General features: G+C 36.3%; 1 protein-coding gene and 1 non-coding gene across 2 annotated transcripts in view; one reads left to right on the plus strand and one right to left on the minus strand.

The window, feature by feature from the left end:
* The window catches only part of STK26 (serine/threonine kinase 26), a 32,472-nt gene extending 10,432 nt beyond the window's left edge, over window positions 1-22,040 (minus strand). The window contains exons 1-3 of the mRNA XM_049766994.1: window positions 21,858-22,040; window positions 13,940-14,170; window positions 4,476-4,532 (exon numbers count right to left, since the gene is read on the minus strand). Coding sequence (XP_049622951.1) covers window positions 4,476-4,532; window positions 13,940-14,170; window positions 21,858-22,040 — 471 coding nt within the window. The remainder of the gene's footprint in view (window positions 1-4,475; window positions 4,533-13,939; window positions 14,171-21,857) is intronic.
* On the plus strand, window positions 782-912 carry LOC125999788 (small nucleolar RNA SNORA51). The gene has a single exon (XR_007492258.1). It is a non-coding gene; the product is annotated as a small nucleolar RNA SNORA51 (small nucleolar RNA).
* Window positions 22,041-23,592: the final 1,552 nt, after the last annotated feature.

Raw genomic sequence — 23,592 nt, forward strand, 5'->3', positions numbered from 1 at the left:
CCTGATATGGAATTTTTTTTTTGGGTCATACCCGGCAGCGCTCAGAGGTTACTCCTGGCTCTATGCTCAGAAAGTGCTCCTGGCAGGCTCGGGGGACCATATGGGATGCTGGGATTCAATCCACAGTCCTTCTGTATGCAAGGCAAATGCCCTACCTCCATGCTATCTCTCCGGCCCAATATAGATCTTTTTTCTATTTAAAGATAAACAAATGTTTATCCTTCTGTAGGCCCATTCAGATTCTTTCCTCAAAATGTTTGAACTCTCTTAACTTATATTTTTACATTTTTTTGGATTTATCTATTTCAGGTAAATCTTAAAATGTATTAGCATTGGGACCAGACCAGTGGTGCAAGTGGGTAGGGCGTTTGCCTTGCACATGCTAACTTAGGACAAACCGTGATTCGCTCCCCCAGTGACCCATATGCTCTCCCAAGCCAGAAGCGATCTCTGACTGCATAGTAGCCCAAGCATCACCGGGTGTGCCCCCACAAATGTATTAGCATAGAATTATTTATAGCATTAATTTTAATATTTATATAACTACACAATACTTAAACTTCTATTGTACTTTATCCGTTAATCGATGCTTTACAATTTTGTGAAATTATAGGTAGATCAGCTCCCTTCACCTATGTGTGTAGGTGTCACCATGTTCACACACACAGAAAAATCCAAACTTGACAAAAAAAAGTATAGTAAGAGAGTGATAAATGGTCAATGTAATCAGAATGGAAGATTTTTGTCTCTATATATTAAAAAATAAAAAAAGAAAAGATAAGGCCTCTCAATTCTTACCATAGACTGTGTTCTTTACACTGACTGTACAGAAAGAGGAGGTACAGTAAATGCACCCCATATACACCTCAACCCAGGCCTTTCCTGGTCTGTATTGTGAATTGGGGGACAAAAAAGTGAGCCTCCTTGGGATGGGGAAGGTCCTTAGAAAACTGGGGGACGCATGAAACTAAAATAATGTATCCATTAAAAGGATGAATAATGGGACTATAGATTTCAGTACAACAATCAAAATGTGTTTATTTTTTAAAGAAAAACAAATGGAAAGGTGATTTTTAGGATTCATTTTACCTCTCACAGTATTTTATGCTCAGTTTTGAATTTAGTAAAATATTGGTGACATGGATGCTAGAGAAAGAAGGGGAGGAGGAGACTACAACAAGAAAACAGGAATGGGGGCCAGATCACTCCTGGTGAGATTTGGAAGATCAGATGGGGTGCTGGAGATCGAACCTGGACTAATTATATGCAGGGTAAGTACCCTACCCACTGTACTACCTAAAGAGGATAACCTCTCTAAATAGCACAGTAGAACCCTAAATACAACATAACCCCGTCTCTGTTTGGGGACCACATTAAGTGGTAATCAGAAGGCTACTCCTACCTCCATGTTCTAGGCAGGTAACAATAGGGATTAGAAGATATATATGAAAGAACATCATTTGTCTTTCAAAATCTATATATGCTTGTGAACTGGGGGTTTCCCACACACTCTTTTGACTAATAGCTGGTTCCTAAGATGAAATCTCTTACAGGTTAGTACATTTATTTCAACTTTTTAATTGATGGTCATGTTTCATTCTAGACATTATACTATATTTGTTTTCATTATAGGCCACAGAAGTTTCTTTAGGGATGTAGGTATAAAATCAAACTAAATAATATGCAGTATGTTCAAGAATTTTACATGCAATCATCTTCTTTCAAGAATGCAAGGGTGGGACTGGAGCTATGGTGCAGTGGGTAAGGCACTTGCTTTGCATGCTGCCAACTTGGGTTCGATCCTCAGCATTCTATATGGTCCCCCAAGCCTGTCAGGAGTGATCCCTGAGTGCAGAGCCAGGAGTAAGCCACAAGCAAGTCTGGGTGTGGGCACAAAACAAAAGAAAACAAAAGAATGTGGGAGAATCTTTAATGGGATGGAATCTTGAAGAAATACTATAATGTTGACACAAATAATAATTCATAATCATAGTCTTATTGTACATCACTTTGTTCTGTTTTATTATTTTAGGTGGCATCCAACTAGTGCCGGTGGCCCCTCCTAACTTGATAAATCAGAGTTGCTTTTGGCAGTACTTGAAGGACCATGTGGTGCTGGGAATAGAACCTGTGACCTCATCTATGCAAGGCCAGTGATCTACCACTGAGTCCCAGCCCCAGCCAGGGGTACTATTTTAAAGTGCTTAATTCTCTCTACTCAGTATTCCTCTTGTGTTTTTTTTCTCATTTTGTTTTCTGGTAGCAATTGTCACCCTTAAGCCTTCCTCCCTGTCATCTTTTCATTGACTTATTAAATGATAGCATTCATTTGTAAGGACTACACCTGGAGGAGAAATAGCACTATTTCCCCATCATTTTCTCTCTTGAAAAAGTCCAGTTAAATGAGGCTCGTAATTAAATCACAATATTATTGAATTTTCTAGCTAGAAAAAAACTAGACAGATTACGAATCCAATTGCTTTAATTAACATCTGAAGAAATTAAGGCACAGTTAAGTGGTCTGCCAAACATCAACCAGTCAACCAGGACAATGACCTCGGTGCGTCTTTTTAGTTTCTAGATTTTGTCTTATTTGGATTTTGGGGGGCCACATTCAGAAAAGCTTGGGGATTACTCCAGGTAGTGCTTGGGTGATCATGTGGAGCCAGATATCAAATGAGGGCCAGTGGCTGCAAAAGAAGTGACTTAACCATGGTACTATCTTTCCAGCCCAGACCTCTTGATATTTTAGTTTCTAGTGCTTGCAATATTTTAAGGTTCTTGAATTTATACTCATTGGTATATGATCTCTTGGAGATCAGCAGTGTGACTAAGGTTAGATCTTGCAATTGTTTTATTCAGAGATTTTTATAATACCGACCAAAGCACTGCTTGTGGATATAAATTGCATTAATTAGGATTAGAACCTTGTTCACTGCTTTTTTTTTTTAACATTTCTTTCAGGTATTCTAAAGAAAGGAGTGGGACAGCTTTGCCAATTCATACAAAACAGGGAAGAGACATAGTCAGCACCTTGGGGGACCAGATATGGTAACTATGATACATTTGTAAAGGACTCCAAATATTTTAAAAGTAAAAGGAGGATCATAGAAACAATTGTGAGGCTTCTTGTGGTGCTAATGAACAAACTATTGTGTAATAAAACTATGTGACAGGACAAATAGAAATGAGATCATTTAACTTCATGTAGAGAATGGGATAGGATTTTATATTCAGGAAGAAACACCAATTGTGTTCACTCACTAGAGAGGGAAAACAAAGAAAAAAAAATGAACTCACGCTTTAAAATAGAAGAATTTGATTAGACACAAGGAAGGATTACCTAATTCAGCAACAGATTAAAACGAGATAAATTCTTAGAAGGAGATAAAGCTCTCCCATCAAGTTTAATTACCAATTCTTTAGAATGGCCTGGCTCACTCTAAAAGAAAAATAATCAACAGAGGTTCTCTCTGTTCATATAATTATTTGAAATTTTGGAGTAATTGGCAGGATGAAATGTCTTAAAAATATTTAATCACTTCTCAGTTAGGAAAACTTTGCTCCACTATAAAAATGAATTAAAACATTACTGGATGATCTTGATCATAAAAGATCTTATTTTTAGAACTAGAAAGCTATAATTTCAAGGGCAGAAGCATACTAACAATGTAAGAACACTTAAAATAATTTACTGCAACTTTATTGTCATATAAGAAGTCCAAGTTAAAGGAATTATTTATTGTATTGAGAGTCACAAATTTAGTTGCAAAAGAAGTTGTAAATAGAGCCTGCTGTTATCTCAATCATCCAAAAGCCAGCCCAAGGTTCATCATTAAAAAAGTTACCTCTAGCAGTCATATTTAACTTTATGTTTGTTTTGGGGGCACACCTGACAGTCTTAAGCAGGATTACTCCTGCTTTATCCTCTAGGGACTGCGGACTATATGCAGTTCTGGGGATCAAATTGGGTTCAACATGCTTAAGGCAAGAACCATAGCCTCTTTATTATCTGTGGACCGATTTTTCATCTAAATACAATTCCATACTGATAAAGTTTTACAGGTTAAAAAAATTGATTGACTCACTAAGGTGAGGAAAACAACCTGTGTTTCTCATCAAAAGCATATTTTATAGGAACACATCTTCATTGGGTGGAACATTTCCTATATACTGCAAAAAACATTTCCTATATACTTCAGTTTCCTGATCCTAGTTGACCAAAATTTGTAGCATTAACAAATCACTGAGATAATAATCATAAATATGTTATATTCTCAACTGAAATAAGAACTGAGTTAGCAAGTCAAGTTGGTCGGAATCCAAACATCAATTTCAGTGACAGTTACCTGAGTTGTTTTTGTTCAAGTCAGTGGTAACACTGCCTTGTCCCAAACTCACTGCTTACTACAATTAAAAGATAAAAGTAAAACTATAGGTTTTCTGTGTGGAAATAAATATCTTAAAATACTTACGAGATCCAGTGCTGAGCCACCACCCAGGTATTCCATTATAATCCATAATTTGGAACCCTACAAAAGCCACAAAATATTACAAATTTGAGCCATATAGAACATCATAATAAAGAGGTAAATTTAACATTAATGTACTATTTGTACAATAAAGATTTAAATTTGTATATTTGGTACCAAAAATATAAAAGAAATTACAAATAAAAAGTACTGAATCTCAACCCAGCCACAAGTTATTTAGCTGATAACATAAATGATTACTTCTTACTATTGAATCATTTATAAAAGCCCCCAAATCCAGTTTTAAGTGACACTCTTAAATGATAATACTGGATGGAAAGGACAAGTAAAGAATGAGGTAATGGAGTCTTGGACAAATTTGGTATAGGGCTTCTAGTTACTTCCCATATGATTTGAGAGTTTGAGGATTTTTGACTTATTTATTTTTAGCTTTGCTTAAATAAATTTTACTCCTTTTTTCAATCATGATTACTGAACATTTTGGCATACATATAAACCCTAGAAAGATTATTATTTTCCCCTTGAGGTAATTGTATAGAGAAAAATGCATGGATATCTTAAAGTATTATGATTACTCCAGAAAAGTTAATTATACTGTGAGTTATATAAAACACGGTGCTCGTAGAACAGTAAATTTGTATGAAACATCTAAGTGTACATACATAGGAACACTCCATAGCTTTATCAGATAAATATTGAAAAAACCATGAGAAAGATGGTAAACCCATCTTTTTTCATTCAGCTATGGCTTTAAAAACTAATGATTCTTATTTATGGATCATTTCATGAGAAAGATTTTCTGAATTTTTGTGGGCCTTTAGTGTTGATTGGAAATGGAATTAAAGAGTGTACTGTACTGACAAGTAGCCAACTTGGGACCAGATTGTGTTCCAAAGGTCAATTTTCAATTATGATGGTTGGAATGTTGAAAAGTAAACATTTCCCCCAATAAAAATAATGTCTAGCTTATTTTTGTGTATGCCTGGAGTGGTACCCTGGAAAGACAATTTAATGAGAAGGTACTCAACGTATAGAAAGAAGAGGACCAGAGAAACTACTTATTTCATGTTTCCAGGAAAAGCTATTTGCTAAGGAAAATTTGTTGTGATTCAACTTGGGATTCCAGGAACACATTTCCAATCTTTATAGCCCCAGCTGTGGCATGATGATACTCAAGCTACTACTGGTGTCCCTAAACTTTAGAAATTCCTAGCAAGTATTCAGAAGACCCATTCAAATTTTTCAAGTGCCTCTGTGGGGACAGAGGCTTTATCATGGTAGAGAATAGCCTCTGTAAATAGGATGATGAATGTTTAGGTGGCAATGCAGCATGGCACCTGGGATATGGAATATGACTAAGAACTACAGGGAAAGGACTCATTAGATTACCATAAAAATTATTATTATTATTATTTTTTGGTTTTTGGGTCTCACCCGGCAGTGCTCAGGAGTTACTCCTGGCTCCATGCTCAGAAGTTGCTCCTGGCGAGCACGGGGGACCATATGGGACGCCGGGATTCGAACCGATGACCTTTTGCATGAGAGGCAAACGCCTTACCTCCATGCTATCTCTCCGGCCCCCATAAAAATTATTTTCTAGTGGTTGATGCTATAGAGCAAAAGTTTCCAAACTTATTTGACCTACTGCCTTCTTTCTCAGGAAATATCACTTTGAATCTGAGACTACTGTGACCTCCCAACCACCTCCATTGTTCTAGCACCTCTAAAAACACTGCCATATAGGAGACTTTAGTGGGCCGCACTCATTTGCAGCGTATGAAAAAACAGAGTAGGAGACAAGAGAAAGGAAGGGCAGACAACTAGCCCTTAGTAGGAAGCTTGCTACAGTGGGGTGATGAGAGTTAGGACACGGAAAGGCCCACTATGACAATATTATGGGGAAGTGATCTCTAGATGAGAACTGGGTGCTGAAGGGAGGTAAAGTAGTATGATTGATACCGTTTTAGTAACAGTATTGCAAACTACAGTGCCTAAAAGGAAAGTCAGAAAAAGGGAAAAGTGTCTGCCACAGAAGCAAGCTGGAGGGTGAGAGGAAACAGGGTACATTAGCTGAGGGAAGTGGACAGTAGTAATGGAGAGTTCTTGAACATTGTTACCTAAAATTTAATCATAAATAACTTTGTAATTCATGGTGATTCACTAGATGAAAAAACCCACAAAGATAAGAAAGAAAAAATGAGGGGGGAAATGCCTGCTTTCCATCACAGTGAGAAGTCTGAACTGAAGAAAGAAAAGAGCTAAGTTTTTGCTAGCAGAAGTGTTGACTTAGGCAAAGGGAAACAAAAACAAAAATTGAGTTAAGAAGAGGAGTTACAAAATCAATTAATGTAAATTTGTTTTTGTAAGTAGAAATTCAGTACTCAGAACCTAATTTTAAACGTGCTTTGTAATCTGAGTATTCTCTTTTTCCATACGTTTGTTTGTAATAAGTACTATTACCTTTCTTATGAGTTCAGAATGTTCCCCACTCACATGACGTCGAAAAGAACAATTTAAAAAATCTAATACAACTGGTTTATCCCAATTGCACGTCATACATCAAAGAGCCACAATCCAAAATATTTATAGAACTCACACAACTCAACCACAAAATAGCAAACAACTTAGTAGGAAAAAAAAGGGCAAATGACATCCATTGGTACTTCTCCAAGGAAGGCACATGAAAAGCTTACTCACTCTCACTCATTTCAAGGAAGGGAATGAAGAAAAGCAACTATTTTCCGAGTATAAAATGATATCTGTCTTTCGGGGATATCAATTAAGGACAGATAAAAACTTACCAACTCTCAGTTCTTCACTTAAAGTTATTCATAGAAAGCTTTCAGTGCTGTTCAAGTTATGAGTAAGTGACTTCTCAATTGAAAACAAACCTTCCTCCTAGCAAATGACCTATTTAGTGGAACTAGGACTTTTCTGAGATTCAAGCAGGGAACCAGAAGTGCTTGATAAAGATTTTCTGGCCACTTCTGTCTGACAGCCACTTCTGTAGACAAGACTCAGAGATGGCTAACAGTCTGGACTTTCAAAAGATTGCTATGTTGGGCCTGGAGGGACAGCTCAAAGTGCTGAGTGCAGCATTGCATGTGGTAGTGGAGGTGGTGGTTGCAGGTTTCATCCTAGCACCTATGGTCCCCTACAGGCTCCTTGGAAGGACCCTTAAGCACAGAGCCAGGAGTAGCCCCAGAGTACCATCTGAATACTGAAACAAGGGTGAAGTGGGCATAGACTAGCAGTAAGTAAACTGGAAAGGATCCTCCCTTCATAATGGAAATGAACCCCCAGACATTCCTCTTTTGGAAGCTGTTTCAGGACCAATCACAAAGACAAAAACCCCAAACTTAAGACACACTATTATATCCATATGAGAATACAATTTCTATTTCTGATTTAAAGCTCTTTGGGTTGAAAAATGAAAATAAGCATCTTTGGTTGCAAATAGGACAGCTGAGAGATAGTACAGAAAGGAAGGTACTTGCCTAACAAGTGGTCATACCCGGGGTCAATCCCTGGCATCACTGGATAATCCCTGGGTTTTGTAACTCCTCTCCTCACTCAATTATGGACCCTGAACATCATGAAGAGTGATTCCTGAATGCAGAGCCAGGAGTAACTCCTGAGCATTGCTAGGTGTGAGCCCCAAATAAGCATTATAAATAATTGAAAAGATGACTATAGTATTATTTTCTGGCTTATAATACCCCCAAAGTGTTTAGCGACTGTAAACCATAGCTATACTTATAGTGTATTTAAATTATCAAAGAAAAAAACAGAACTTCTCTAGTTACAAAATAATTTACATATATGAATAATGTGTTAGATGAGTAGAATCATAGTCTTCCATGAGTATGGATGGCCAGTTTGGGGCTAATAAATGACTCTGTTTCAGCATTCAAAAGGACTAATGAAGTTAGTACACAGAAAAATGACCCCCCCCATTCTGGTGCTAGGAACTTGACGTGGCCATAGCCCCAATAAAGCAAGAGAGGTGTGTTTCAAAGAACAGGGGAGTGCTGCTCTGGAAAAAAAAGGACCAATGAATTAAGTATTCAAGAGTCACACTATTTATGAACGAGAAATTGGAGCTTCATGTTAACAAATTAATGGTATCCACAGGATCCACTCTGTCACCTCTAACGTCTTTGAACCTTACTCTTTGCAATTAAGAAAGACATCTGTTGGGGCCGGTGAGGTGGTGCTAGAGTAAAGTGCCTGCCTTGCAAAGCGCTAGCCAAGGAATGACCGCGGTTTGATCATCCAGCGTCCCATTTGGTCCCCCCAAGCCAGGGGCAATTTCTGAGCGCTTAGCCAGGAGTAACCCCTGAGCATCAAATGGGTGTGGCCCCAAAAAACAAAAAATAAATAAATAAAAAGAAAAACATCTGGCTAAAGAACAAGGGGAAAGTTGCCGTGGAACTTCAGAATTCATTCACAGAAAATATATTTCAAATACTCATTTTAGAGATTAGTATCAAAATTAAGTGGCCTATGACTCTAATAAGCAACCAATCAAGTGACATAAGCCAGTCACCAAAGGTCAAATGTGTAATGCCACTTATAAGAGGAACTGAGTGTAGTAATACTCGAAGACAGAAAGTTAAATGGTAAATACCAAGGACTGTGTTGAGAGGACAATGGGAAAGTTTTCAAGTGTACACAGTTTTAGTTGAGGATTACGAAAAATTTTGCAGATGGATGGTGGCAATGATACAACAATGTACAGGGACCTAAAATAACAAAATGCTACACTAAAAATAGTAAAATGGTAATATTAGGGTGGCTATCCACAGCAGAAGAGAACACAAAAAAGAATTTGGATGTTTTGGCCAATCTGGTGTGTTCAGGGCTTACTCTTGGCTCTGCACTCAGGGATTACTCCTGGCAGCGCTCAAGGAAACATTTGATATGCCAGGGAACAAATCCAGGTTTGCCACGTGCAAGGTAACCACCTGACTCATTTTACTATCTCTCTGGCTCCAACATGTAAAATTCTATAGAAGAGCAAGGGATATTAGAAGTGATCCTGCCAAGATAATAAATAACCACATACTGTATTGCTTTTGACCTGCTCTCTTTCAATCTGAAATAGCCTCGCTCTCACTGCCCAATTGCCACCAAAATCATACTCAAGACCTAGTTAAAATACTACTCCTGGGGCCGGTGCAATATCATATTAGGTAGGGCATTTGTCTTGCAGATAGCCAACCCAGCTCTGATTCCCTGCATCCCTTATGTCCCTCAAGCAATGTCAAGAGAAATATTTGAGTGCAGAGTCAGGAGTAATCCTTGAGCACCATCAAAACAAAAACAAATAAAAAATGTAACTCCTCAGTTTGAAGATACTTGTACTTGATATGTTCACAGACAAATGGATAAAATAAGGCAAGTTAGGTATACCTTTCTTGGATGGGGAGAGAGGCTGGAACCAGTTTAGAAGTTGATTATACTAAAGTGGTTGAGACTAACCAAAGCAAATGCACAGTATAAAAGAATCGCATATAATAGTAGGTACTCCTGAAAAAGTGTTTGCTCAATTGAATTTAATATAAAGATTCTTAAAGGTTCATTATAAAAATTGAAAGTTTTTAAAAGAATTTACTATAGCTTTAACTATACAATTTTTCTTTGTTTAGAGAAAAATGATATAAGGAAAATTTTTCTTTCTTTGATTTCAAGTTTAAGAAAAATATTTTAATTGAAGAATATTCTAGAAATGTTCATGATACAGTACTGTAGGCACACACAAAATCTTAGGAATAGTGTGATGGCTATAAAATAAAGCTCAATTCTAAATTTCAATATTTGAATTTCTATGCCAATGGTACTGTTATGGGAGGATAGAGTTCCTTAATAGAAACACAAATGTAAAGGTAATTTTTAATAGTGAATGAAGGCATGATTCAAATTCTATTTAATACCTGAATGAGCTCCATTCTAAGAGCTCTACCAAATTAAAAAATATGCAAAAATTATAAGAGATTTTTGCAAAATTATGAGATCAAAAGGGAAAAGACTGCTTATTTTAGCATCCTTCATAAATATTATCTTTATCTTTGAAGAAAATTGCTACTGGATCAAAATTAAATAAAAATATTGTGGTCATATGAATGTGTCTGGGTTTTTCTTTTCTTTCTAAAAATAAAGGTATACAGTGTGCTCAATCGAAATGAATATCTGCTATATTATTGCCAGTTTCTAGGAAATGTCCACATGTGATTACAATTTCAGAGAGCCTATGATTTTATGCATGTTTAATATATTAATTAAATTGAAGGAATACTGAATTCTGTAAATGTAATAATTTTTCTTCCAGCTTATGGCAAGGTTCTGGTTATGTATGATATTCTATATAAGGACACCCACCCCAACTTTTTGTTTTGTTTTTGGGCCACACCCAGCAGTGCTCAGGGATTAGTATTGGCCCTGCACTCCTGGCAATTTGAGAGACCATATAAGATGCCAGTATGCCGCATGCAAGGCAAACACCCTACTTATTGCTCTTATCTCTTATATGATGTTAGTTTTTAAAAACTAGAAACTCCACCAAATCATGCCACTCTTTAGTAGAGGTGAGAATAAACATACTGGTCAATTTGTAAGATGTAACTTAAACAATATGTAAAAAGATGATAAAATCTTAATATATTTTAACTATAAATATCTGTATCTATAAATAGAGAACATGTACATCTACATGCATTTGCTTTCATGTAAATAGATTGAGGATACAAATCATATCAACTAGTTTTGAACATCTATAATATATACTTAATATGTCCTTCAAACTAGTTTTTCACATGAACTTTCAACAGTAATGGGTAAAGGAGATTAAAATTAATTTGGGTGAATTATTAAAAAATTAAAATGGTATAAGTTATATTTCATGATAACTGTAATAATTTAAAGTTCCATTGAATGATGGTTTTATATCACTGGCCTAACAACAGTTTATAGTCAAGATTTAGATGAAACAATTTTATCTGCTTACAAAATAAAGTATATAAAATATAGTGTGTTTACTGGGTGGCGGGCATATTGTTCATGTCAATCTTTGGAATAAATATACTAAAAACATTAACAGCAATAATTATAGTGCCTCAGGAATGAATAGACAATACTGCCTCAATACCCATTTTCAATGTAATTCAGAACAGTCTATTTTAAACATAAGGGCTTATTTCATATTTTAAGTCTGTTACCAAAAATAGCTAAAATCTATTACAAATGCATAAAAATAGCAAGGGTTCAGGTTTGCTTTAGACTTTGCCTGGACGTACCAGGATTCCTTCCAGAAAGATTAAACCAGAATGAGCAAAATCACCAGGACTTACCACCATGACTTGGATCACCACCAAATTCCTGGAGCTACCTACAATGAAGCCTGCTATGAGAATTAGGAGGGAAACCTAAAACTTACTGACAAAAAATGACCACTCATAGACCTCTTACCTAAGAATCTGAGCCACTGAAGTAGTATGTTTTTTATCTTTATTTAAATACCGTGATTACAAACATGACTGTAGTTGGGTTTGAAGAAGTTTTTGAAGAAAGACTACTATGGCAAAATAAACACACAGCAGTTTAAAACTGCGCATATAGTAAGAGAGTACTGAGCAATATGCTGCAATAAATTGGATAGACATTACTGCCTCAGTTTAAAAGAATCTTCCTTCATTCAACTCCAAAACTGACAGAGGTGATTATCTGTTTATTTATGCCTCATTTGTTCCAAGTTAATACTTAATCATATAATCTGCACCTTTTCAGTGTAATATGTGTTTGTTAGCTCTTTAAGGGCAGGAGAGATGTTCATTTTTATATCACCAGCACCTAGTATGGTTACTATATGACACACAATGACTAAATGGCTAATTATTCATTTTGCAATACCTTCATCTAATTCATGTGATCTTACAATAATTTTTGTAAAATGGTGGTGGCAAAATTGAAAATGAAGTTCTATATCAGTATTAACTACTATAAATTATCGTAGATTGATTCGGTCAAAAAGAACACTAATTTTCCAATCTTTTTGGAGATTGAACCCCGCGTGCAATGCTCAGGAGTCCAGAGAGCCACCAATGTTTCTTGGCTAACTGAGCCAGTGATTACATGAAAGCGCCTGAGAATGCCAAGCTACTTGGGCCCTGCAGTGCTGATGATGCTCAGGCCACATCCATAGTGTAGACGAGTAGTGGGGTGTCTCTAGAACTAACTTGGTGGTGCTTGTGGACCTTCAGGGTTGCACCTGGAGGTGCTTCAGGGACTTCACAGTGCCAGGAATTGAATCAATGTTGGGCACATGCCAGGCAAGTGCTGTAACCACTGCATTACTTCCCGGTGCAGAGTGCATTCATTTATATAGGTCAACAATAGTTTGATGAGTTATAAATACCTCACTTTAAACTTTTTGAGGAACAAAAAACCCCCAAAACCAAAAAACACTGGAAACACTGGTAGAGGGAAGTTAATGTGGTAGGATTGGTGCTGGAACACTGTCTAAAATTCACCTGTAAATAACATGAATAACATGGTGCATTAACAAAATTAAAAAAATTAAAGACACCAAAAAAAAACAATAATCCTTCCTCCCACAATTATAAAACCTGAATAGAAAAATGTCTAATAAATACTGCCTATCTTTGAAAATTTTCAAAGGCAATAAAATATTTGAAAACAGTTTTAAACTCTAACATAAGTTCAATCTTCTAGTCATTTTATTCTTAACATTTCAATAGAAATGTATCGTGACATGTAACTCAAGAATCTAAGAACTCTTGAGTTTTAAGCAAACAAGTTTTCTGTTGTGCAGTAAATATCTCCATCTGCTGGAACTCTTGGCATTTGTAATCATGGAAACTAAAAATCCAACTTCGTAGGGTGAGTGATGGTATAACAGACTTTTCCATTTAATTTTAACAAATGTCAATCATGTACCCAATATCCTGTGCTAAATGATATCCAACTCAAGAACAGCTGAGCTACACTTGGTCACAATGTGTCTTAACCTGGTGAGAGAGATGCATAAACAAACATAACTCCATGGAATGTGGCATACTTCTATAACCCATTGATTCAGAGGTAGAGATGGATTGTACTGTGGAGAATAATGTGTACAAGCTCATGAGGATAGCTCTTTCCTGACAAAGGATACGACTCAAGGACCAGCTGCATTTCTGTTCCTCTATCAACCCAAAAGTTTAGGTGTGGAAAAAATGGTGCAACTGAGTATGGGGATACATTCAGGATACAGCTGCTAAATCTAAAAACAGTCTCTTTGGCAAAATAAATGGAGCTGGAGTCTGCCTGGAGGCCAAAGACTGCCAAATTCTAATTTAAGACAGTGCCTTCAAAAAAAACAGAATTTTTGAAAAGGGAAAACATAATGAAAATACCTTATGACTTAAACAACATAGCATACACATTACCTTTAAATATGATCCATAGTATTTTGTTACATATGAGCTGTCACACTGACTCAAAACAGTTATTTCTTGTTGAATGTCTTCAATTTCATCTTCCGCTTCCTCTAGATCTATGATTTTAATAGCAACCACTTGCTGGGTACGATTATCAATTCCTTTGAAAACCTCTCCAAAGGATCCTTTCCCGATGCGTTCTAATTTTGTGAACAATTCTTCTGGATCAGCTCTATTATTCTAAGGTAGTGGGGAGAGAGAAAATAAGGATAGAAGATGAATGGCTGGCATCAATTTTTAAATAAAGGAAAACAAATCAAATAAGACAAGCTATTTTCAAGAATATAGAAACTTCCTAGATTCTGCACATGTGTTTGCTTAGAACAACTGTAATCCCAAATGACTAGCCACTTCAGACTTTACTGTTATCACCCAGAGAAACTAATCCCATATAAAAAATGTCTCTGACCCTTCAAAGGATTGGGTGCTTTTTTAGAAAACAGCAGCTATTTAATCAAGGGAGACCAAGTTGGAGAAAGAAAAGGAGAAAAACTTTTATTAATTCTAGTTTGCACTTACAGTGATCTGTTGTGGGACTGAAATATCTCTTATAAAAGCACAACTTTCTAAATGGACAGAAGCATGAAAACAGGATTTTTTATTGGTATAAATTAACCATCTCCCTGACTACCCGAGAACTTGATATTTCTGCTGTGTTTATTAATTTCTGAACCTTGGATAGATAACACCAAATTTCTGGCATTCCCTTGATTATCTCACCAAATTCTTAGATCAAAGTAAGGATCCCAAGTTTTTATTGAGACAAATTTCCTTTCATTATTATTTTGGTTTGATATAACACCTGGTGGTGTTCAGGGAATATTTTGTGGCACAAGGAATCCAAACTAGGGTCAGTCACATGCAAGGGCAGTGGCTTACCTCCTATATTTTTCTGGCTCTCCTTTCAGCAAGAGGAAAGTCAAAGAAATAAATGGCAAACATAAAAAGTAATGGAATGGGAAAAAAACCCTACTGAACCTAAATAAAGGAATGGGCTTGCTCGATTTTTCACATCTCTCTTCTTTGTAACTTTCAGGCAGGCTGAGGGTGGAGTAATTGGTGGCAGGAAATGAACAGTGGTGAAAGGAGGGGTGTTGGAACATTGTACGACTGAAACTCAACTATCAACAACTTTTTAACTCTGTATCTCATGGTGATTTAATGAAAAAGAAAATGAACATCAAGTCAAGCCTGTTTCCTCTCTGCCTAAATCAAAGTTTTTTGGGTTTTTTTTTCTAAATCAAAGTTTTTTTTTTAAACACAGTAAAGGGCCACACCAGCCCTTTGTTTTTTCCCCCTTTTATTCTTTTCTTTCTTGTGGTTGTTTTGGTGATGATTTTTTGTTGCTGCTACTGTGGGGTTTATTTGTCATTGCTTGTTTTTCATTTTCAGTTTGTTTTGTTTTTGTTTTCCTTCATTCTTTTGAATTGATATTTATAGTCTCTAGATGGATTCCTCCCAGCTTTTTTATTCTTTCTTTTATTTTTACAACAGAACCACAGATCTCGAATCATCTTGTTATCCCTCATAAATTTAGAAGAAATGGATGGTACCAGGAGCAACCAGTCATATGAACATTGAGTGTACATAAAAAATGATCAGATTTAAGCATCAAACCCAAAGTCAACAATACCAGAATTGATACCCAATCTATAACAAGCTATACACACAGGAGACCTGTTACACTAGCAGTCCATGGGGCAAAGTGGGGGAGGTATGGGATGCATGCTGGGAACAGGGGTGGAGGGAGGACAACTCTGGTGGTGGGAATGGCCCCAATTCACAGAAAATATGTACCTTACATATTACTGTGAATGACCTGTAATTCACTTTGATCACAATAAAAATCATTTAAAAAACACAGTAAAGTTTTCAAGCCTTTTTTCTCTCCACTACAAAATTACATTTTGCTTCTATATCAATATTAATGCTCTTGTCTCAAAACGATAGCCCATTCACTTTCGTCACAATAAAAATTATTAAAAAAAACTATTGCCCAAAAAGAAGCTCAAAGATCTGTAGTAGCATATGGGAGGAATAGCTAAACTTAATTTCATACTGATTTTCAATAAATGGTTTTTGGTTTGTACATGCCCCCGCAAAAATGAGTCTGTACAAATCAAGCATTACAAATTCACCAGTATATTCCTGTCATTCTTTGACCTACTTTTCCTGTTCTCCGAGTTGCAACTATTAAACTCTAAGCATATTATTCAAATATGAGCCTTAGACAGACTAAAATAATGAAAGCAATCATAGATAGTCCAAAGTGGATAAAATTAAAGATGACCAACTTACTTATCTCCGATGGAAAGTCAGGGGCAGACAGGTTTCTTACATACTTAAATCAGAGCATCAGAGGACTGGAAGTTACTAAGGACTAAGTCTTGAGTGTATATTAGGATCACCTGTACACCATCAAAAGTTGAAGGCACTTCAACTCATTCCCTCCTCCCTTGCACTTGTACAATGCAGAATCATTAAGACTGGGTCTCAACAAGCAACTTATTTTACAATTCTTCAAACTCTGCTTTATGTAGTCATTTTGGCATTAATCTTGGGATTATCATTTGGGAAGAACTGAAAAGACAGATCTGAAATTTCTATTCTTGGTTACCAGAAAATCTTTGCCTCTCTTTTTCACAAACAAGCAAACATGCTTGCACATTGAAAGTGGAGACTTCAACAAAAGAAAATCAAGAGGGTTCTGGTATTTGTTTATATATACTTCTATTTTAAAATTTAGCTCTGTAGTATCATCTTCTAAAGAGGACACGTCTCTAAAATTAGTGGTTACTCTCTTAATAAGCCTCAGAATAAATTTACCAAAGAGCACTTACCATAATCCTTTCTGTATAGTTATTCTTAAAACTTTTCAAATCCAATATAGTCTCTAGGTAATAAGAATTTATATAATAGGCTACACTTTAGTTGATGCCAGTTTTTAGTCAGCATCGACCAAGATGGAAAATTTAGCTCAAGTAGAAAATGGGTACAAATTGTGGAGCGAGGGGATTGGGAATTGGGGAGAAGTTTCCCTTGACATACTGACTGGGTCTCAAATTAAACTGACTTAATGGATTGGCGATATAATACAGCAGGTAGGCTGCTTGTCTAGTGTGCAACAGGCCTAGGTTTGATCCCTGGCACCGCCAGAAGTGATCACTGAGCACAGAGCCAGAAGTAAATTCTGAGCATGGCAAAGTGTAGCCCCAAACCAAAAAAAATAGTGACATGACAGATTAATGGGAAAGAAGCACATATACTTATTCAAAATGAACCTTGTATGAATTGGTGCCTCCACTAGCGAATGAAAATTTGAAGAAATGCTTCAACTTGTCTTTATGCTTGGTTTGCAAAGATGCCATTTGCTTCATGTTCTTCTTGGCATTCCCTTATCTTTGAGGAACCTTTTATATGAATGCCATACTGCACAGGAGATGAGAAGTGGAGTGGGAGGATCAGGGTGAGATTTCAGGGTGATCTACCCATTTGGGCCACTTACAATGTCAAGTTGCCCTGTTTTGGGGTAGCATATTTGGAAACTCACTGAGGTCATAAGGAACAAGTGATCAAAAGAAACAAGTACATTGTAGGCAGAATCAGAATTAACCTTGGGGTTCTTAAAGAATGAAGACATGAGAGAAGTAGTTGGAACAGAACCAAATACACAGTATTGTTTAGGGCCCAGGAATGTGGCTTAGTGTAGAGAGTCTGCTTTGCATGCATGAGGCCTTGAATTTGACCTCAGCACCACCCCACATTTCTATCACGTTGAATTCCTGGTTCTACCAGTGTGATCTTCGGTGCCACAACCAAGTGCGTGTGACCTCCTGTATACTCAACAGCACAAACAAAAACAGCAAAGGGGAAGTGGGAAAAAGAAGTATTTTCTTTGCCTTTGAGGTAGCTAAATATGTACTCTTGTCTGGAGCTGAGAGTGAAAAAAACATTAATAGATTTAGGGAAGAGAAAGAGTACTTCTCAAAAGATTCAACCAAGAAGGTTGAGCTTGGGGATTCTGAAAGAACCTTCACAAGCCAAGAACTAAGCCAAGCAAGGCTGACCTCAGACTAGATATTGTATATGCTTCCGGTATGCTAACGAAATGCATGTCTGCTCTTGAGCTCTTAGATAGTTTCACTTTACAAGGAAAGATCTGTGTATGGGCCTGTCGGTAAGCCACTGATGCAGAGCACATACAGGAAATAACGAACCAAGATGGTGATAATAATATCAAGGCTTCAAAATGAAGACTTGTTGCTGCCTTAAAATCTTGGGTAGTCACAACAGGAGTGACCTCCTGCTAAATTAAGGATGGTATAACAACCAGAGAGAATAAAAAAATTTGCCTACTAATGTCCTAAATAATAGTTAGTAACCTATTTAAATAGCTCTGATTAGTTATCTCAAGCTAGAGAGGAAATGCTATTCTGGGTTTCTTCCACAATTACTGGACATCAAATAAGCATAATGGTTCTAGCAACTAGTTTCATGAACCTTGAATGAACTTAACTGTGATTGTTAAGGTTTTTGTCCACTGTCCTATAAATATTGTCAAAATGTTTTCTAAGTGCTTCCTTATGTAGAGACTTTGAGACACAAGCTGGGGTTGTTAGGCCCTGGGATCAATTCCTGTCATGGGAGAAAAAGAAAACTGATGGTAGAAGAAAACATGATTTAAATCCAATAAACATAAACCGTTTGATGCTATTTGAGTCTAAGATCATTGACCACTATATTTTCAGGGCTATATATTATGCCAGCACAGTGGACTTTTCCCTGAATAAAACATGTTAAAAGTTATGGGCTTCTAGAACCAGAAGGAAATGAGTAGATTTTCTAATTCAACCTCTTATCACCATCATCACCCACAAAAACTTACTGTATGCCTTTTGTATCTTATCCCTTGACTAACACCAATAAATGATACTGAAATTAATTTATTATTTAAATAAGACATAATTAATATATGTTAGAATTATGGTGGAGGTGAGGAGAGGGTAAGGAGGCAAGTAAGGACCAGAAAGAGGATACGGGAGCGAGTAGGGTGTCTGCCTTGCACGTGGTCAACCAGGGTTCAATTCTTAGTCTGTGGTTATGCCATCCTGAATGTGTCTTATCTTATCAATCTCCGGCACCTTGTATGGTCCCCCAAGCATCACCAGAAAGGATCTATGAACACAGAGCCAGGAATAAGCCCTGAGCACAGCCAGATGTGGCCTTAAAGACCTCAAATTCAAAGAACTATAGAATGAATGAGGTAAATAGAATCTAAGCAAGCATCTGATCACAAACCAACGTTTAGAGGGGGAAAAGAACTTGGAGCCAACAGAAGTTAAACATTTTTTAAAGATTAGTATAGTTAAATAGTGCAAAGCTCAAATCCTGAGTCTTAAGTCTAAGGTTCTTTCAATACAGTTTGAATTAAATTGTAATTTTAGCGACACTCTTTTGCTGTAAAACCAACATTAGTTCCTATTATGAACAGGTCACACAACTGCCCTATGTCTACTTATTAATATCTCTAGCATTTAAAGACTTTGAAAACACACAAAGTTTAAAAAATCTGAAAGTTTTAAAATAGGTCTTTCCTATTCGTTAAAAGAAATTTCTTACCACCTTTGAACCACTATAAAATTAACTGATCCTGATGTATGTGTACAATTGCCAAATGGTTCATGTTATAATTTACAGAGAGGGGATCTTGACGTTCTGGCCAAGTTACTATACTCAGCTCATTTTTCCCATGTCAATAACTAGACTGGAATGGGTCAGCCTCCAGCATATGGGAGGCAAGGGAGGGGGGTATTCAATACCATGATTCCCATAGGATCCAGTGTCCGGAAGCCGACAACTCCAATTGCAGCTTTATCAGTGATTTATTGTAGACTTCAGTAACCCTTAACACGAAGATTTTCAGTTCTGTTCATTTAAAAAAAAACACCACCTCAACTTGATGACATTTTGCAAGAATAAAAATACTTGTGTGTATTAACTTTTATACAGACAGGGACTTGTTCAAATAGCCATGTGCATACTCAGATTACTTTAATATAGAGAGAAATAAAACAAACTCCTCATACAGTTTGTAAACTTTCAAATCAGATGATGTAAGCCCAGCATTGCTCCACTTTATATTACCTTAGTCTCATCTTACAAGGCTCTCAGAACATTTTATGCACTTCTTAAGAGGTCTCTGATTTATATTTCTGAGATAAACTATTTAGAGTTGCTATATTTTGCACTTGACAAAATAAGAAGAGAACAATTAAGTAGGTCTGTAAAGGTATCAAATTGAATGGGAGGAATGAGGCTTGAGGTCAAGTTCCTTAGACGGTCAGTCCTTGTCTGTCCATGATCATGAGAGTTCAAAAGGTTTATCCATGTGCAATAAGAAAATGTTACTTTGCTGGATTTTATAGCACATCCATAGTGCGTGTCTCTCTAGAAGGCAATAACCTGACTTACCTTCTGAAAATAAACAAAAAGCCAAACTGCCCAATAATATGTATATGCGAAAGAAATGAAATGTGCGTCACACATATAATTACAACTCTTGGTTTCCATATAGACAACAGATGACATTTTATCATCTCACAGTTGAGCCCCTGTCTTTACTATCCCGCTTAAAAAGCAGCTTTGAGATGGATGAGGTTGCAGCAACATATCCCTGATATTAATGACAAGGCCTGAAGTCAAAGGTTGTACACAGCATTATTTTGTACTCCTACACCAACAATTAAAACTTTCAGCAATATTGTGCATAGCAACAAGAAAAATGTGTTCATAAGGCAGAAATAAAATTAAATGTATAAGTACTTTTTCATCTTCCCTTGATTTTATTATTCCTATTTTTAAATGCATCTCATTAGCAAAAATACTTAGAATGCAAATATTTTAGTAAAGGATAACTTTGTTAAGATTATTACAAAAGGTTTTGACATAGCTGTATGAATAACATAACAGTTTGAGGAGTTTCTCCTGATTAATAATTTTGAGTCTGCTTCATCTTTCAGAACAAAAGAATAACTGATCATATTCTTTCCTCTTAATTCCTCCTACTCAAAAATATAAAATGAGAGCTTCCTCTGCTTCCAAACTTACATTCTTTTCTTTACACAGCATAGAGTTGAGAAAGGAATGATGAAAGAAGTGGGATATATTCTAGGGTGTCAAGAATATGGTTCTTTACATGTTTGTAAAGACAGTTCCCTCTATAAAAATGCAAAATAATTACTTTGATTCTATTTTTCCTTTACCACAGCACATTTTTAGAAAGAAAAATGAAATATAGAAATAATGAGAAGGCAATTAACCATAATTTTGCCCATCTTATAAATCCTCAAGCACAAATACAGAGTCATAATAAGAGGCATTTTTATTAACAACTCCACTTCCCAGAAAGCTTCTTAAATATTCGTTATTTTAACTGAGAGTGCACCATCCAATTATTCTGTTCAGCCAGTTACACAGTCTTTAGAACTCAAATCTCTTTAAGTAAAAGGAAATAAACAATTTCTTATTTTTTGGCTACCTTTCTGGGATCTGAAGGTTTTATTTAAGAAAAAAGCACCTTTAATTATACCAATTTAGAAGGAAATACTCTGCAATCACAGTCTTCTCTCAAAAGTTCGGGCAATCATCACAATAAATGTTGGATGAAAATTCCATGGCATCATTTTGTTCATTTCTTTCTGACCTTAGAGCCTTCCAGTGGGGGAAAATTGTGGGGAGGTCTGTTTCCTTCTTAGTATTACAGAGGGTTTAAAAAAAGAGAGAAAAGAGCAGAGAGGTCAGGCAAAATTGGCTTCATTTTGCTTATCCTGAAAATGACAAGAAATCAGCAATTAAATCTCAGCTTCACCATCTGTATATGAGGGCGAGAGGTGCGTACGATGATTTCTAAAACCCAGTTCTGCATCCCGTGAGTTTGTAAAGTATCAGAAGCCCTTTGTTCCCTGTTTCTATCACTAAGAGTTGTCAACTTCAGTTTTTGAGCAATCACTAAGGGTTCGATTGTCAGTGGCCGCAAAGCCATCATAGACATTTTGCAATGGTATATGTGAAATGGCTCATGTGAAATATCCCATCTCTCATTTTTTCTAATACCAAATTCAGTATCACTAATAGCTGGAATTTGAGTCCCAACTCTCTGATACTATAATGGGTCAGGCTTAGTCGCCAATGATGAATAAAAGGACAGCAGACTGAGTTACTTGCCCCCCAAGCTCACACTGGCTATGTCCCATTATATAAGTGACTACCATCTCAAAAAAATCAAGACAAATCAGTAGTGAAGTTTGTAAAAAAAACTCTCAGGTTATATTATTCTTCCTCTCCTTTTGTCATAACAAATTCATTACAAAAGTAAAGTAGCATTCAGAAGTAGCACAGATTTACTTGTCTAGAAACAGAATAGAAGGGCAAAAAAATTAAACAAAAGGATAATTTCAGGGGTATTTTACCATAATATCTCAAGCCTAATGCTTCAGTAGCTGGTAGCTTAGGCCTACAAACTTATTTTACTTTCTTACATTTAAGCTTTGATTCCTGATTATTTTTTAAGTTAGCAATACTGTCCTTCCTATCTCTGGAAATACTACATTGCTAACTTAAAGAATAAAAACAAAACATAGCCACTACCCTAATTCCCAGGGGGATGTGATCACCCAGAAACACAATTACTAGCGTTTACCTCTTCGCTCCTTTTTCAGGACTGCTTTACTTTTCACAGTAAGCTCATTAAGGATGTTGCACTGAATCTCAAAGTACCAGGTACCCACAGAGCACCCAATATAGTGCTTTGTGTATTGTGTGGTCTTGCGATGTTTTCTGGGACCCCTCTTAAAAGAAAGTCTTTAGAATGAGGCTAGTTCCTTCATTTGTAGCTTGATTTCATATGGGGAAAGGGAAAGAACATTCGATAAATTCAAGCATGTTAAAATTCTCTGTCAATCCCTATTCTCACCTGAGATTCATTGAATAGAAAATTTCCAAAGTGATAACTTGGGAGTTTTTTTTTCTCTTTTTTTTTCTGGAGAGTTCTCTAGGTTACAAAAAAGCTGTTCTTGAAATAATACGGTGCTATCCCCACACGAAAGTTGGTAGTAGCTGTACATGAGAGATGAATATCAGTGCTAAATGCATCTGATTCAGAACGCACATCTGCGATCACTATTAGCCAGAGTCTGGGGCTTCATGAATGTCCCAGGAAGTCCGGGACGATTTCATATTTGAATGCAAAGATTAGAGAGCTCCAAGAGCTACTTGTCAGCATAGTATCCTGCTCTATATTTATTTAAATTTAGTTGGACTAAACATATATAGAAATGCATGATTCAATCACAGATCGGGCTTAAACATATGCATTAATGTTAAAATTAAAGAGATTATTACTGACTAGATCGAAGGTTTCATAAATATGGACTGGGATTAATTATAAGCCCGAACTATAAAATATTCATTTGGAAAAAGGAGAAAGCCATATCGTGAAAGGAAGACAATGATGTAGCTAACATATAAATGACAAAACAGGTACCCTAATTTATTCAGGTCATTATTTAATCAAACCCATATAGAGCACTTTACCATGATCGACA

The sequence above is a fragment of the Suncus etruscus genome, chromosome X (assembly GCF_024139225.1).
Source record: "Suncus etruscus isolate mSunEtr1 chromosome X, mSunEtr1.pri.cur, whole genome shotgun sequence".
In the NCBI taxonomy this organism is placed as follows: Eukaryota; Metazoa; Chordata; class Mammalia; order Eulipotyphla; family Soricidae; genus Suncus; species Suncus etruscus.